We start from the raw sequence: 18,441 nt of genomic DNA, 5'->3' as shown, positions 1-18,441 counted from the left end.
AGTGTGGGATACACAACAGAAAGTAGGTTTTGTGCTGATCTATAGGAATTATTTTATTTGAGTTACCATATTTATATACAATTGAGAAAAGTGGAATAGTGTTCGTTTTGAGTATTACTATCAAATGATAAGTTGATTTTTCCTACTTTATACAGTGTTATCTAACTTATTCAAACAAAGAACCTTAGTTTAGCTTGAGTAATCAATTTACAAGATGTTATGAGATATTTAATACAATGAAACAGGAAGTTTTTTTCTATGAAACAGCAGCTTTCAGCAAATGTCTATCTTTTGTGGATAACGATTAATGTCATATAGTGTATTAATGCTATGAGTTATACGTGGGTTAGGTGTAAAGTTTTTTATTGTGCTTTTATATGATTTCACTCTCTAACTTTTGAACATATACTGAATGATATCCAATACAGTTACGTGAATTATCTTCCAGTCCTTTTTGGTTTAGTTCTCTAATGAATTGTACAACATCAATACTTTCTTAATTCAATTAGTGGTAGTGCAAAATCATCTGCTGTTAGACTATTGCAATTTACAATGATGATATCATTAGATAAAGAAAAATAAATTTGGAGACATATTAAATTTTTATGAAGGTTTATAATAATACCAGTAGATGCCATTCCTGTTGGAAATTAAACAACTGTTACCACATGATTTATTAACAATCAAGTTATTTTATTTGTACATCAGCATGTATTGAAATGATTAAAAGGTGAAATGTTCTTTGATTAATTAAAATTTACTGAATTTGAAAAAGATAAAGATTGAGAAAGAGTTAGGGGTATAGTATATAGAGACCTGTTTGAGTTGGTGTATTATATAAGCCAGAAATGTTTGACTTGTTAGATAGTAAGATGTTATTTAGGATAGTTGTAATGATAATTTTGGATATGTTGCCTGATGATCAAACAAACATATTAATATATAAATTTCTATTAAGAGTATAAAAGCATTCTAAATAATGATAGCTTTCTTGGTTGAGATATGAATAATTAATAATATTGATAACATCAAAAATATCTTCAGTAAGTAATAGTAGCGGGTTTATTTATTGTTCATATAGATTATCATCTTTTTCTATCTCATTGTCATAGTGTTGTATTAGTATTGGGATAATCAAAGAGATCATTTTAATATAACGAATTATAGTAGCACAAATAATTCTATTAAATTAATACAATTAATAATCTACTAGTGTGATGTTTATAATGTAGAATATAATTATAGATACATTATTGGAAGAGTTGTTAGATCATTTATAACAGATTAGATAGTTTGAAACATGTTAGTTATGTTCTTGTTCTAATACTTATATTCATATTGGTAATATTACAGTTAAGATCCAAGATAGCACACATTTTAGAGTAGATAACAAAACAGTCCTAGTATACTAATTAATAAGTTATTATACATATTCAGAGTTTATTTATATTATTTATTATACAAAATGTTTAAGGTTGTAATTTATTTCGAGATTTATGCTGCTATGTCTAACAAAGAGTAACAAAGTTATCAGATGATTGGGATATGAGTAGAGTAAATAATGTCCATTAACATTGCTACAATAAAAATTAATACATCCATGTAAGTTATAAAAATTTATATTAAAGAAGATTCGAAGATAAAAGGAGTATACTGTATAATATTGTATCTTGTATATTAGTTATGTAGAAAGAAACGACCAAGCAATACAATAACAATTTATAGTATTGCTAGCTTTCAACTATAAATATCAATAAAACTTATAATACCACCAATATCCTATTGTAAGTTATATTTTTTTATTATATTAGTCTAAAATGAACTCTACTAGAATTTTTGATTCCGAAGCCTTGCGTCAACATCTATGAAGCAATATTAATATATAGTTGGCGGCTGCTTTGTACAATTTTTATAAGAATCTATCATCTCTTAATATTTATGTGTCGTTCTATATTTGATTTTTTCTTTTCCTTCCTTTTTTTGTTTGTTTTTTGCATATATAATATTTAAGTATAGTTATTAATTTCATTCTTATACAAATTTTTTGAAAATCATTAAAAAAGTCCAGACAAAAATTTGTAAGGATTCTTATAAATAATATACAAAAATATAGATATTAATTATATCTATAAACGTTTACAAATCACATAATGGTCAATTCTAAACTAATAAACTCATTATTTTTGGCTGATCTTGAATACCTGAACTGATCTTAAGTTATTTTATTTTCTGGGCAAACCTTAGAAGATAGAATACCAACCTTAAAACTAATAATTACCTCTGGCACATTCTCTCAACAATCAGAGATTTCTTAAATGAAATTTTCAGTAATCTGCCACCAACGTTAATTTGACGATCATTTGTTCGAATATACTTATGACTTGGCTTCAAAGTTTTGGCTACCCCAAGTCTTTCCCCTTAATATAGGGTGTTACCTGTAGACTGCGCATTTCAGTATTCCAAATAGAGCTTCTTACGAAATTTAATACAACTAACCATTGTGAAGAACTCAAATTAAGAAATCAAAAATTAAGATAGTGAAAAATTCTAGCATTAGCATCTGCACTTAAGATGCTACTAAAAATCATAACCATGATTAATTAGTATAACCCTTCATACATAAATTGCAAGTATATTTTTTTACCTTCTTATATAATAGAAAAAAACTGAGAGTATCATGAACAATATTTATAAGAAATAATTATTTACAACCTATAAAAAGAATTTGTGAAATTATTACTTTGTTTTCTTATCTTGATCCTAATATAAAATTCCATCTTCGAGACAAATAATTTTTCTCATCTATATATATATTTTTTTACTAGCCTATATCATAACAATACCAACAGTTTGATTTTTAGTAATACCTATCGAATTATCTTGAATCAGCTTCTAAAATACTAGTTAAGATTTATTTAATAATTTTTCTATCCTAAAAATTGAAGAGTATAACGACCATCATACACTCACCAGGTTAAATTTGGTAAAAAAACTCAAAAAAACGATAATAAGAATAGAATGCACGAAACAGTTGATACATTTCTTAAAAAAAATACGGTATTCTATAAATATCATTTATTTTATTTTTCTTCAATAGTTAGACTCAAGATTAAGACAACTTTTCACAATACACTATTTAAATCTTTAATTTAGACTGGTGTTTATAATTTTAGTAATGTCAGACCAGATTTGCTTCTATGTCACAAGATCGATTAAAATATGACACCACCTACACCATCACCCTTGTTAACGGTGACAGTTCTTCGTCTTCAGAAGTTGTTGATATTGTCACCCCACCTTCATCCACCTTATACACTACTGCCTATAACCATCTAAGGGGTAAAAATACTACAGCCTAACAAAAATATTATATTTTCTTTTGTTTTTATATACAACTGTCCAATAAAAATAAAACAAAATCCACTTGTTTATATTAGTTTTAACCAATATATAGTTCAGAGTACTCTTCTTTTAAAATCATTTTAAAGATACACTCAAAAGAATACTTCACATAGCATACTATAAACATCTACTACCTGCAAATTCTTATATTTTAAAACATATTATTTTTTAATCATAATACTTCTCATTTCTATTTTATACTTTCCATAAAATGTACTGGAAACCCTCTATAAAAGTGTCTATCCTACACACTGAAGTATCGAAAGACTGGATGAGTTTTTTCTGTAATGTTAACTCTACCATCTAGCCTTAAACAGGATTGTTACACGCTACAACAAGGAGGAAGACTTACGTACCTAGTCTATCTTCCTCAATTAGGACTCCTTTTAACAGTTCTTCTTTTTTCAAATATTTGCAACTTTGAATAACAATGCGATCTCGAGGAAATTCTATCCACTGAATTCGGAAAAACAAAACAAAATCTAAGCTTTTTTTAATGGACATTTCCCTTTTTAGGATAAAGCCGTAGTGTTTTTGTCATAATAATTTTTACTCTATTGTCAACGGCTTTCGAGCTAAATCTCACGAAAAATATCTGCAGTCAGAGAAAAAAATTTTTTTCGACTTGTAAAAGAAAGCAAAATCTTTAATGGGACATGTAAAATCCATAAATTACACAACCACTGGAATCCTGTTGTAGGTAACCATTTTTCTTTTGAAGAGACAGAGATTAGTCCTTTCAATCTTGAATTTCACATGGGTTAGATAATAAAACACCAAATAAACATAAATAAATATCTCAGAAAACTTCCTAATTAATTACTTTTGTTAAGACCCCTGCTAGCCAAATCTGTTTTAATGATAGAGTGTTTTCTATTATTATATTTTTGAAACAGACATCCAACAATTACTACAAATCACTTCGTTTTCCAAGGATACCTGTCTTCGATTTTCTTTCATATAAATCAAAACAGGTTATATGGGACTGTTGTAATAATAGTAGTCATGCTTCTGCTTTTCAATAAATCATTCTAAAATCTTCTGGATTTGTCAAAATCCTTAGAAAACACAGTCATTATGAATAATATAAAGAAACTCAATCAAACATACAACAAATATGTCAAATATATCTGTGTAAATATAGACCATCTCATATTTTTTAGATTTTCAAATATTATCATTAATTATATTAATATGATATTGTCTTTAAATAGTCAGTGATACACTTAGGCATTATATGCAATAAAAAACACAACAAAACTTTTTTCAAGATAAATTTTATACTAATGGGGCGATATTATCAATAAAGTAGTAGAGATTTCTAATATTACACATGAATAATCATTCAAATACAGAATAAACACAAGTTACAGCGAGTAGTCTTCACTGCTAAATTAACACTTGGACAAAAGAGTGGTTTTAACAATAAATTTGAAAGATAAAATCTCTTTTGAGCCATATATTGAAGATGATAGCTTACTAAATTTTACAATTGTAACATAAAACTACAAATATTTTATGGTAATTTGGATACTACAATATGAAAATTTGTTATTAAAAATAAGCAATTAAACGAAAGGAACAACATTTTTAGTTTGAATTTTGAAAATTACCAAATTTAAGGAATATTGATGTCCTATATCTCTGTTAAGTGTAAATTAACCTTAGTATACTTGGCAATTAAAACTTGAAAAGGACTCTAATAAATAAATATCCTTAGTCGCTAGTAATTATTAAAACATCTCTATTATACGTAAAAGCACCAAATTCAATTCAAGATATAGCTAACTTACATTTATCTGAGTATTATTCAGTTTTGTGATTTGTTATAAATCTATTAAATCTTTTTAGTATTCCTAAAATAACAATAGCAATATACACTTGAATTGTTTTAATTTTCTTTTTGCCTCTAAAAGAATAAATATACTCACCGATATTAATGTCGTTACTATGTCTCTCCAAGATACTGTACCGTAATTAATTTTTGCTTTTCACTATGTTTCTAAAACAATACTTCTAATACCTCCTCAAATTTATAAAGCATGAAAATTTTGATGGTTTCGTAGTTATATAAACATTTTCTTATTATCATTAGAATTAGAGCTTTTGCTCTTCAATGAATTAAAATATGTTCTTAGGACAATATGCTTTATAACATAATATAAAAGATGTTTACTTATATCTGTTAGAAGTGTTTTTTGTTTTTTTAAAGATCTCTGGATATCTGATATTCAACTGTAATAATATAAAAGAATCTCATAAATGACTGTATCAATTTTCCCTATTAATTGAATACTAATTAGAAATATGCTTGGGATAAATCAATTTGAACTTACAATTTCATTTCTATGAACTTCATTTTTTTATATAATACAGGATACGACAATCTCTTGTTATACTAAATTCTTATGGGTCAAAAGATTTTGTATATATCATAATGAGTATGTTTTGGGCATTATTTCTGTTAACTATAATAAATATTTATACAATAATGAATCAACTACTTCTTATAGGTTGCGGATTGCATACATTCCAAACTAGAAGAAATGATTCACTTCCTAATACTACATAAAAACATTGATGCAATAACATCAACATCTAATACGATTAAAAAAATGAATGTCCAAATTTTTCTGATCAAAAACAACAGAAAAAAAAAACTGTTTTTCTTGCGCTGAAGTAATGAAAAAATGCATTTCTTTCAAAGTGAAAATAAAACATTTAACATAAACAGCTTTATCTACTATGGATCGTCTTAAAAAACTTTAGCTTACGTATTGACTGGCTATTCTTCTCAACAACACCATATTAGTTTTCAAAGAAATTACAAACTTGGTATTCACTAGAATTTTCCAATCCATTTGAAACAAAAACAATAAATACCATGAATTATTGAAACAATAGCTATAGCATATTCCCCCTTGATGTCAAATCACAATTAAAATTCATAATTAAAACGTTTATAGTATTATAATTACCTCTGCTTGTTTGGAAACATCTATTAGCCCATTTTACGATGAAAGCAAGTAGAAAGTTTCATGTGAGTGAGATATTTCTGTTTTGCCCTCAACCAATTTTTATTTTGCTATTATGTGGTCGTTTAAAGGAAAATTTCTCAATGTTTGTTCCAAACAACAACAGGCAAGATGTCATGCACAAAAGTAGTCTAAAACAACATATTTGTGCCAGTTGCATAAATGTCAAAAAGGAAATTGCAAGATTCGAAAACAAAACTACTATTTACCATGAAATTATGCAATCTTAAATTCGACTACGTTATTATAGTTAAAAATGCCAAATAAGTGAATGCAAATAATTTCTAGGCTTTAGCATCTATTGCAACTGAAATATTTTGATAAATGATAAAGATTGGCAGTGTTGTATTGATGCTAACTTTAGCAAGTTAAACTTAAATCAGGTTCCATAGAGACAATAACTTATGTGGAGTTATATTTTAACACATATGATAGAATTGATGATTAGCACAGTAGTATTGAAGATAGTTGGTTTATCTTAGACAATAATGAATTTTATATCTAACATTTCTATTACTTGAGCCTTAGACAAATTGGATCTCCATTTTATTAAAAACTATGCAGAAAATATATATGGTGTTTATAAACAAACACACATTGATCCTTCACTATTTCTTTTTCTTGAAATATTTTCTTCAAAAAGTTGTTTTAATGATCTACAAAAATCACTTTTAAATAAAAAAGTAGTGATTATCTGCCTATTATTCAACAGTTTTGATAAGTATACTAATAATTAAATAAAAAGAAAATAAGGCAAAAGCTAGTGGATATTATTTTACAAATAAAATAACAGATAGACTTTTCTTACCTATGGTTATAATATTATATATATCTAGAATATTTATTGCTATATCATAATAAATAGAATTCTAAAATTTATTAGTTCACCATTAAATAAATATGAAATCCAACCTTTATTAATGCGTTTAAATAATTTATACATTACAACATCTAAATTCTTCACATAATACTATTAATACTTACAAATGAATAATATTTAATGACATAGTTTTTGGAAAAGATAATACAAAGTGAAATATTAAAAACTAATGGGTGTATATTATATTTCTATTATTTTGTATATTTTATTAAGTTTTAAGATATAATTAGATGTAAACATTTCAAGTATATATAATGACATTTGGTACGAAATAACACTTGAATTCTTTTTGTGCAACTGTTTTAGTTCAATATCATTATTATTGGAAGTGATATTATTAAAAGATTCAAATGGTTCAGTCAACAGAGTATGGGACAAAGGTGGTAGTAAATGATCTAATTTGGAAACACTGTTGTATCTCCTGAAGGACTTTGTAATATATTCGTCATCATATGTATTTGTAGTAGTATTAAGATTATTGTTTCTCATATTCACTAATAGTTCCTTTAAGTTGGTCTTCTTTATGTTAGATATTGGTTGAATTAACTTTTTTGGATTAATCAATTTTTCAAAATGTTCGTTCTCCAAATCTATTACTTCTTGGATTTTCAGGTGATCTCCTTCATCAGCTGTATTTTCTAAATCATCTAAGGGTACTACATCTTTTTTATATCGACTTGTTTTTGAAGATTTTATTTCTATTTTAGTTTGCCTATCAAACTTTGGTGGTTTCCTCATTAGAAATGTCTTCACCGAGACGTTGGATACATTAACACCAACAGGAATATTTTTTGGTTTATTTGTTTGAACGTTATCGAGGTCTACCTGCTCAGGTAGTTCCACAAGGTCGACAGTCTCTGGGTCTTTCGATATTCCTTTTATTTTACTCCCATTCAGCTTAGTTCTCTTAGATATAGGGTTCCCATTCAGTATTTGATTCAAAGATACAGATCTTTTCACTTTTACATCTATTGGAGTAGTTTGATTGTTTTATATTGTCTCTTTAGAGTATCAAATATGATCATTGATATATTTCAGTAGGATCTTCAGATATTTGGTCTCTACGATAGCATTGAAGGATTCCATATAGATAGTGACGTATTCTTCACAACTGAAATGAAAAAAATATCGTCCTTGAGACGCATAAAGTTGTATTTAAGAAGGTCAATAACTTATACAACCCCTGTAGTCATGCTTTTTAGGTAAAGAAAGGAAAGCGTCATGGTGATGAGAATGAAGTAGACTACTAAGGTCATGCTCGTAGTAGTAGGACAAGATTCAATATTTTTAGGTAAAAATAAATTAGACCAACTAAAAGTGTTCTGTAAATAAATTATATTTAAAAAAAATATTTTATACAAAAAGTAAATAAATAAAATCAAGGTTAGTATAAAAAAAAGAGGCATTTGTACTTGTACTAATAATCAACGGGTGCTGTAATTTTTTTATACTAACATCAGACAATCACAATAAATGATATATTACAGCGTCTGTCAATTATTAGTACAGGTTCAAATGCCTCTCTAAAACAGTATCATAATTAGATCAAATGAATAAGAGCCATTAAAATAGCGCTGAATAGAACATCTGAGGTCAAACTAGCTGCCAAACCTTCATATTTTGCAACTGTAACACTTTCCGCAGAATTAGAAGAAGAAGTAGCAACACCTACAGATGGAACAACATTGGAATGGGCAGATTCCATGCTTACGTCTGAAGGTGCAGTAGCAGTAGCAGCAGAAGCTGAAACAGAACCTGTCTTAGCACTTTCTGGACATGAAGGAGTGTATGTAGTGATAACAACACCGTCTGTAGTATAAACTGTACTAACTCTCAACACTGGTTCACCATGTAGGACAGTTTGACTGTTTTGGGAAGAAAATGAAGTGGTAGCGGTGGATAGTGAGCAAATTGGACATTCAGTGACATCTACCGTGTGTGTGCTCTCAACAGTAGCGGTTGTGACGGAGTGAGCAACATTTGTTTTAGCAGATGCAGCTTCACCAGCAGCATGTGTCTTACTACTGGCACCAATAGCAGAACCATTACTGTTGCTTGGGGTAGATGTTGTTGCAGTAGTAGCTGATCTGTCAGTGGCATCTATAGCAGAACCATGACTGATTGAGGTAGATTTTTTAGAAATGGTGGTTGATCTGTCAGTAGTATTCATAGCAGAACCATTACTGTTGCTTGGGGTAGATGTTGTTGCAGTAGTAGCTGATCTGTCAGTGGCATCTATAGCAGAACCATGACTGTTTGAAGTAGATTTCTTAGAAATGATGGTTGATCTGTGAGTAGCATCAATAGCAGAACCACGACTGTTGCTTGAGGTAGATTTTTTAGAAGTGATGATTGATCTGTAAGTAGCATCAATAGCAGAACCACGACTGTTGCTCGAGGTAGATGTTGTTGCAGTGGTAGTTGATCTGTCAGTAGTATTCATAGCAGAACCATGACTGTTACTTGGAGTAGATTTTTCAGAAGTGGAGGTTGATCTGTCAGTAGCATCAATAGTAGAACCATTACTGTTGCTAGAGGTAGATGTTGTTACAGTGGTGGTTGATCTATCAGTAGCATCCATAGTAGAACCATGACTGTTTGAGGCAGATTTCTTAGAAGTGGTGATTGATCTGTGAATAGCATCAATAGTAGAACCATGACTGATTGAGATAGATTTGTCAGAAGTAGCAGTGGATCTGTCAGTAGTATTCATAGTAGAACTATGACTGTTACTCGAGGTAGATTTTTTAGAAGTGATGGTTGATCTGTTAATAGCATCAATAGCAGAATTATGACTGTTGCTAGAGGCAGATTTTTTAGAAGTAGTGGTTGATCTGTCCGTAGCATCTATAGCAGAACCATTACTGTTTGAAGTAGATTTCTTAGAAGTGATGGTTGATCTGTCAGTGGCATCTATACTAGAACCATGACTGTTGTTTGAGGTAAATTTGTTAGAAGTGGTAGTTGATCTGTCAGTAGCATCCATAGCAGAACCATTACTGTTTGAAGTAGATTTCTTAGAAGTGATGGTTGATCTATCAGTAGCATCCATAGTAGAACCATGACTGTTGCTTGGAGTAGATTTTTCAGAAGTGATGGTTGATCTGTTAGTAGCATCCATAGTAGAACCATGACTATTGCTAGAGGCAGCTTTTTCAGAAGTGGAGGTTGATCTGTGAGTAACATTGATACTAGAACTACGATTGTTGCTTGAAGTAGATTTCTTAGAAGTGATGGTTGATCTGTGAGTAGCATCCATAGCAGAACCACAACTGTTGCTAGAGGTAGATTTCTTGGAAGTGATGATTGATCTGTCAGTAGCATCAATAACAGAACCATGACTGATTGAGGTAGATTTGTTAGAAGTGGTGGTTGATCTGTCAGTAGCATCCATAGTAGAACCATGAATGTTTGAAGTAGATTTCTTAGAAGTGAAGGTTGATCTGTTAGTAGCATCAACAACAGAACCATGACTGTTGCTTGAAGTAGATTTGTTAAAAGTGGTAGTTGATCTGTCAGTGACATCCATAGCAGAACTATGACTGATTGAGGTAGATTTCTTCGAAGTAGCAGAAGGGGTAGAGGATGACTTAGGTTTCCTGGAAGTACTACTTGAAACAGATGCTTTCAAAGGCATGACATTTTCAGGGAATTCACCTTCATAATTACCAGGAGGTGCGTACTCACAAACAACATAATCACGATAATAGGGGCCACAATATTTTACAGCACAACCAACCTCCTTGGTGGATCTCCAAACAACCTGTGTAAAATGTCCAGTTGCCATGGAAAAGCCAGGATGGCTGTAATTATAATGGGCAATTTCATTATACCAGGCGTACACAGCAGCGACTGCATTAGGAAATCCCAGGGCAAGGTTTTCACCGTATGGACCATGAGAGTGCACAAGTCTACCAGATGAACAATCATAAACGGCAGCATACTTCTCAGCATATACAGCTAAAGTATTAGACCAGGTCAAATTACCAGTATCGACATGCAAAGCTCTCAACTTATCGTGTGCGAGAACAACAGCAGCCTGTTCTTCTGGAGTCAATGCATATTTAGTATATTCAGTAGATGTTGTTGCAGTGGTGGTTGATCTGTCAGTAACATCAACAACAGAACTATGATTGTTGCTCAAGGTAGATTTATTAGAGGTGATGATTGATCTGTCAGTGGTATTCATAGCCGAACCATGACTGTTTGAGGTAGATTTGTTAGAAATGGTGGTTGATCTGTCAGTGGCATCAATAGCAGAACCACGACTGCTGCTTGGGGTAGATGTTGTTGCAGTAGTAGCTGATCTGTCAGTAGCATCAACAACAGAACTATGATTGTTGCTTGAGGTAGATTTGTTAGTAGTGGCAGTTGATCTGTTAGTAGCATCCATAGTAGAACTATGACTGTTTGAGGCAGATTTCTTAGAAGTGGCAGTTGACTTGTTGGTGGCATCGACACTAGAACCATGAATGTTGCTAGAGGTAGATTTACTAGAAGTGATGGTTGATCTGTCAGTAGCATCCATAGTAGAACCATTACTGTTACTTGAAGTAGATTTGTTAGAAGTGGTAGTTGATCTGTCAGTGGTATTCATAGTAGAACCACGACTGTTGCTTGAGGTGGATTTGTTAGAAGTAGCAGTGGATCTGTCAGTAGCATCCATAGTAGAACCATGACTGTTGCTAGAGGCAGATGTTGTTGCAGTGGTAGTTGATTTGTCAGTAGCATCAATAGTAGAACCATGACTGATTGAGGTAGATTTTTTAGAAGTGGAGGTTGATCTGTCAGTAGCATCAATAGTAGAACTATGACTGATTGAGGCAGAGTTTTTAGAAGTGATGGTTGATCTGTCAGTGGTATCCATAGCAGAACTATGACTGTTTGAGGCAGATTTCTCAGAAGTGATGGTTGATCTGCTAGTAGCATCAACAGCAGAACCATTACTGTTGCTTGGGGTAGATTTGTTAGAAGTAGTGGTTGATCTATCAGTAGCATCCATAGCAGAACCACGACTGTTGCTTGAAGTAGATTTGTTAGAAGTAGTGGTTAATCTGTTAATAGCATCAATACCAGATCCATTACTGTTGCTTGGGGTAGATGTTGTTGCAGTAGTAGCTGATCTGTCAGTGGTATCTATAGCAGAACTATGACTGATTGAGACAGATTTCTTAGAAGTGGTGATTGATCTGTCAGTAGCATCCATAGCAGAACCATGACTGATTGAGGTAGATTTTTTAGAAGTGGTAGTTGATCTGTTAGTAGCATCCATAGTAGAACTATGACTGTTACTTGAAGTAGATTTCTTGGAAGTGATGATTGATCTGTCAGTGGTATCAATAGCAGAACTATGACTGTTACTCGAGGTAGATTTTTTAGAAGTGATGGTTGATCTGTTAATAGCATCAATAGCAGAATTATGACTGTTGCTAGAGGCAGATTTTTTAGAAGTAGTGGTTGATCTTTCAGTAGCATCGATACCAGAACTATGACCGTTTTTCGAAGCAGTTGTTGTTGCAGTGGTGGTTGAGCTGTCAGTGGCACTTATATAAGTTATCTGGGCTGTTGATGGAAAAAAGTTTGACCAATCTCCAAAAGGTATTGTGTAAACAGGGTTAGGATTTGATGTCGGAGTTATAGTAATTGGAGCTACAGTATGTGTTTTTTGATATAGAGACATAGATGTCCAATTTATGGGGGCGGTTGCCGAATGAATTGTTGACCAATGAAGACTTTTATAAGCTGGTTTCAGAGGCATAACATTTTCAGGGAATTGACCAAACATATTACCAGCAGGTAAGTACTGACACACAACAAAGTATTGATTGGGCGAACCGTCAAAAGCGGGCCAAAATAAATTTGCAGCACAACCAACCTCTGTGGTGGATCTCCAAACAAGCTGTGTAAAATGTACAGTTGGCCAGGAAAAGCCAGGATGGCTGTAATTATAACTATTAATTTCATCAAACCACATGTCTACAGCACCGACTGGATTAGCAGCAGCTCCTGCGTACATGCTTTTACCAATATTGTAGTCGTAATCTGGAGGGTCTTCTGGAATGTCCTTGTATACATCAAATTTGCAAGCCCACCACGCAGCCCGTTTGGCTAAAGCATCAGACCAGGTCAAATTAGGAGTGTCAACAAACATAGATCTGTACTTATTCATTAGGTCCAAAACAGCCGCCTTTTGTTCTGGTGTCAACAAACACTTAGCATCATTAGATGCATTATACGGATTATTAAAAATTATTCTGTCCACTGTTACAATAGGACCCTCACCTTCAATAGTAGCCGGATTCCAATAACCAGAAACTGGTGCAGTATAAGTAGTAACAGCATAAGATACTTGTGCCTTCGATACAGCAGAAAAAGCAGCTAAAAGCAGTGCCGCGCACAATGGTAAGGCACTTGAGACCATTATATTATTTTCAAATATTCAGAATTATTGACTTTTCAGTAAAATATATAGTTTGGTGTGTATATTTTATGGCGTTAGTTTTTTTGGTTATTTGAGGTGATGTACTTAGTTCGGTTATACTGGTAGCATCTAGAAGTATAACGAGATGATGCTCATGCCTGCAAGAAGAGAAGCAAGAAACGAAAGAATATTCAGACATAATCCATAGTAGTTTTATATAAAAATGTGCTCATGACTTACAATAAAAATGATTGTCTAATAGGTTCTGTTTTTTTGACTGAACAAGAATAAGATATAAATAAAGTTTTGCAATAAATCTTCAATAATAAAAGTGTGTAAAGGAGTAGAAACAAAGAATGAAGAAAAAGATCTGTAATCTTCAACAATTGGACTAAAAATCTAAGTAAAACCTAGAAACACAGCATAGTCAATCATTCTGTTATTTCTAATAGGAAAAAAATATCACTGTGTAGTGATTTCTTTAAACGAAAAAGGAAACAGAAAATGTTGAGTCCTCAAAAACATTTCCAAATATAGAATTAAAAATATTGTTTATTGTTTAGACATTTTCACATTGCAGGACAATAGAATTAGTTTTGTCTAGATACTTTACTTTTGAAGAACATAAAAGGGAAAGTTTACAAATTTAAGAATGGACAAATAGTTTTTTTTCCTTTTTGCTGTTGTGTTGGAAACACTCGTCTTTGTATTTGATGCAACGACAAAAAGAATAAAAGTGAAGAAAAAAATTACACAAGTGGGAAAAGAGACAATACAGACAATTCTAACCACACTATAGATATACATGTCTCTTTGTATTCTATTTTTAAATTTTTGCCCCTGAATTATTTTAGAGAATCCCCACTCTTACAGGATCATCGCCCCTGATTAGTTAGTTATTTGGTGTCTATATTTCTTTTATACATATCACAATATTCTATAGTAAATCGATCTATAGAATGTTCAAAATTTATTACTTCATTCACAATAGAATATTAAAATTTTTGGCAGTGACCGTGGGATCGAATAGGAATGTATAATTTAAAAAAGGGGTAAAGAATTTTTATTGCATTGTTACTGTTTATACATAAGTTATATAAAGTTATATACTATAAGAACCATCAACAATTTTTTTTCTTTTTTTAGTTCGTATTGCAAGGATCAGCACCTTATATGACGTTAGCATGTAGTAAAATTGTTCTTTTGTTAACCAAGAATTTATTATTTAAAGTTATTATTGTTCTATTAGAACATCTATTATGATAGAGATCTAAAATATGATTATTCTCCTGGCAGATTTAGATCTCAATTAGACTTTTTAGTGTGATATTCCTATTTCTGCTTTTTTTCTCTTTTTTCCGATCTAGTATAAGAACAATAAAACTTGTAAAATTCAAAATTCCCCATTTAAGTGGAGTGTTTTTTCTTCTTTTCGGATACACAATATCTAAGACATGCAGGAGTACTATTGAACTAGAAAAAATGACGTATACCTTGTGGAATCCTTAAAATCTTTTACAATGTCGTTTAATGATAGATATTTGGTTTAATTTTAAGACAAACAAGAAAAAAGATGATTATTATTATATTTGACCTATTGTTATGATGTTGTTTATTTATACTAGGTCAAAGGATGATAGAAAGTTTGTATCTTTTTAAAGTAGCAAGACTTGATAACAGAGTATTTCTTTTTGTTTTTTGTTTGCCAATTGGTGGTTGAATGAAATGACTATAATAGATAGTATACAATGAACTATTTTTAAGCATGTTTTTTATTTTTAGATTATGGGATTTATTGTTGTCCAAAGCATCTTCTTGTACTAGTATTTAGGAATATTTCTGTTAGTAACTGAAATGAGGTATTTTTATTCCTAAGTTTCGTGATATGTCTAAAAATGACAATTTAAAAACAACCCTAAAGTTCTATGGCTTTTGTAAAGAATTGACTTACAATTTAAAAATAAAACCTAACACAAGTCCTTTGGACAAAAAATAACAACAATCACTCTAGGACGGTTGCTAACTAAAAAAAGAAATAAACTTTGTTGGTTATTTTGCTTGTGGAATTGTACATTCCAACAAATAAATACTATAAATTAGATAAATACTGAAGAATAGCCTTCTTAAAGAAGATAATAACTTGTTTTTTCTACTTACTTACTATATTCATATTAGAAACAGGAAAACATAATTTATTCATCTTGATGTAAGTTCAAGCAGAAAGTTAGTTTCTTTGTCGAGTTGCAAAACTATGTTCAAACCCTCGTTTGCTAGAAGAAGAGTTGAACAATCAAACTTGTTGTGGTTTTTTACCCTAAAAAAGTTAAACAATCAGATAAAAATTTGTCCAAATGTAGACAAAATTTAACCGGTTAGAAATTGGAATTAAGTATTTTTACTTTTGCCAAAAATTTTCTTTGCTTTTGTTACTACAGAATAATTGAAAAGTGAAATGAGGTTTCTGTGGTAATTGGTCTGAATATGCGTTTACATGACAAGAGCATGTTTTTCTGTTTTACTGGAACGCACAAGCAAAAAATTTTTTTATGAAAAAAAGGAAAAAGTTGAGTTAGCTAAACATAAACAATAATAGATGAGAAAAAATTTTCAAAAACGTTGTGTTTGTCTTTTTGTGTACATTTTTTGCCTGTTATAAAGCAAAAAAAAGCAAACCCACCGTTCCATGGTATTTTTTCTATCTTGCTTCTAAAAAGTCTTACAATATCTATAACACTATATTGTACCAGCTATGTCGTGTAGACATGTTAGCTACATGAAGGGAATATTAACACAAATGTGTAGTTTTAATAATCAATTTTTTCTAATACTTCCAATTTTTTTATTTTGATATAGCACCACCAATTTGAATTCACATTACAAGTATAGATGTTACTTTTTTGGAGATATAAAAATTCTTCATTCTGTTTTCCAAAAAATTACAATAATGCCAAGTTGTGTTTTGGTTACTGAAAATTCGTCATGCAGATAGTGTTGATTAGTAAGAATTGCTACTGCATCTTCGTAGTATTTGGATAGAACCGATATATGTATTAAACAAGATTGTGCTAACGTGAGGTGTTTTTAAAATTATAGGAGTGGGGGTTTTCTAAAATAATTCAGGGACAAAAATTTAAAAATAGAACACAAAGAGACATATATATCTATATCGTACTAACATGATAAAAATCGGGCATGAAATAATATTCTGGGTTTTTCTAGCTTTCGTCTTTGTTTAGAGGCAGGGTTTGTAGAAAACGGTTCGGCAACTTCATATCTCAAAAGTAGCAGATGTTGTCAAGATAACTTAATAATGGCCTGTCTTCTTTATCTACTTGCTTTTTCTGTAAGCCTAATTAAATTTTTTCATTCTTAAAATAAAAAGATAGAACAATATTTGTGCGCAGTCACAAGAGAATAGTTAACAGCAGAATTAACATTGTTTATCTTTATATATTCAATACTTCTTATGTAATTCCAACTGAGACGACGTACATAAGATTTAACAATGTTAATTTGATTTTTGGAGTCATTGTAAAAAAAATGAACTTCAGATTTCAAAATATATATACATCATGTTCTAAACGACTATGTTTTGAGTTTTATATCATGTGCAATTTTTCAGCTGTTGTGTTCTTTGCATGGTATGAATCGCTTTATATAGTTAACAATCAAGAAAAAAACAGATTAGTTTAAGATACTATTTATGGCGTTAGTTTTCTTTTTTTGCTTAGTTTTTCTTTATACTTGATATATAGAAATAGGATTAAGAACGAGGAATGTAAAAGACATATATTAAGAGGGTTGTGATGTTATATTATAAGCTTTAGTAAAAACAAGACCTAGGAAAAATAATGAATTACTAATCATTGTTGATACTGGTAAGACAGTCACAACTATGTTGTGATAGCTTTTAAGTGATCTCTTTATTAATGTCAATAACAGAAGGACCAAAGATTCTATTAAAATAATAATTTAAAGTTTTTAATATCTTTAAATATGTAGTGAATAACAAATATAAAGCATTATTTTCCCTTGTATATTTGGAATTGAAGGATGTAAGAATTCTTCTTATGGCTAATATTGTAAGTTTGTCTATTGGAGGATTTCCAGAGAGTGATAGTTATATCAGATTTTGTTAAGAGGCCTTTGATTATTGAGAGATATGTCAGGGGTAATCATCTTATTTAAATACATCTTAGTAAGAATATTAAGGGGCAACTTTAATATCATACAAAAAAAGAAGAAGGAATAATACAACATTAGGGTCATTAATTAGTAATATACAGAACTTGAGTAAGAGTGTTTATACTTATACTAATTGATATGATTCATCCATTTACATACAACAACTCTTACAGATTATTGGTGTGTGAGAATAGGAGAGTAGGGATGAGTGTAGATGTTGTAAAAATAGGTAAATGAGGGAAGAGAAGTAGTAGAGTAGATGAGGAGATGTATGGAAACATAGGGAATATGATGAGAGAGAATGTAAATATTTATATTATGATGGAATATCTGCAGGGAAAAGATAGATTGGTATAGGGTGATAAGTAGTGAGGTAAGGAGGGTATGTAGGTGTTAGAACATAGATAAGTGATCTAAGAGGGAAAGTAAGAAATAAACAGATGAAAGATTGGGAAGAAAAGGATAAGACAAAATGATGTGGCATGGAATAGAAAGAGAAATAAGAGGTCCCCCTATAA

At 30.8% G+C, this 18,441-nt stretch overlaps 3 protein-coding genes across 3 annotated transcripts; all 3 read right to left on the bottom strand.

The window, feature by feature from the left end:
* Positions 1 to 7,497: 7,497 nt before the first annotated feature.
* On the bottom strand, positions 7,498 to 8,390 carry PWA37_002319 (uncharacterized protein; the record flags this gene model as incomplete). The annotated part of the gene is made up of 2 exons (XM_064858892.1): positions 7,498 to 8,269; positions 8,383 to 8,390. The coding sequence occupies 2 exons, from the start codon at positions 8,388 to 8,390 to the stop codon at positions 7,498 to 7,500; spliced, it is 780 nt and encodes a 259-aa protein (XP_064714108.1).
* Positions 8,391 to 8,857: 467 nt separating this feature from the next.
* PWA37_002318 (uncharacterized protein) lies at positions 8,858 to 13,738 on the bottom strand (the record flags this gene model as incomplete). Its single annotated transcript, XM_064858891.1, has 1 exon — positions 8,858 to 13,738. The coding sequence occupies one exon, from the start codon at positions 13,736 to 13,738 to the stop codon at positions 8,858 to 8,860; it is 4,881 nt and encodes a 1,626-aa protein (XP_064714107.1).
* A 4,359-nt stretch (positions 13,739 to 18,097) lies between these two features.
* Positions 18,098 to 18,316, bottom strand: PWA37_002317 (uncharacterized protein; the record flags this gene model as incomplete). Its single annotated transcript, XM_064858890.1, has 1 exon — positions 18,098 to 18,316. A coding segment is annotated over one exon (219 nt), but the record flags the coding sequence as incomplete, so codon positions are not given.
* Between the last annotated feature and the right edge of the window lie 125 nt (positions 18,317 to 18,441).

The sequence above is a fragment of the Arxiozyma heterogenica genome (genome assembly GCF_036370985.1).
Source record: "Arxiozyma heterogenica strain weizmannii chromosome Unknown scaffold_20, whole genome shotgun sequence".
NCBI classification, from domain to species: Eukaryota; Fungi; Ascomycota; class Saccharomycetes; order Saccharomycetales; family Saccharomycetaceae; genus Arxiozyma; species Arxiozyma heterogenica.
Note: the sequence above shows the minus strand (reverse complement) of the source record. Positions and strands in the feature narration are given on the sequence as shown.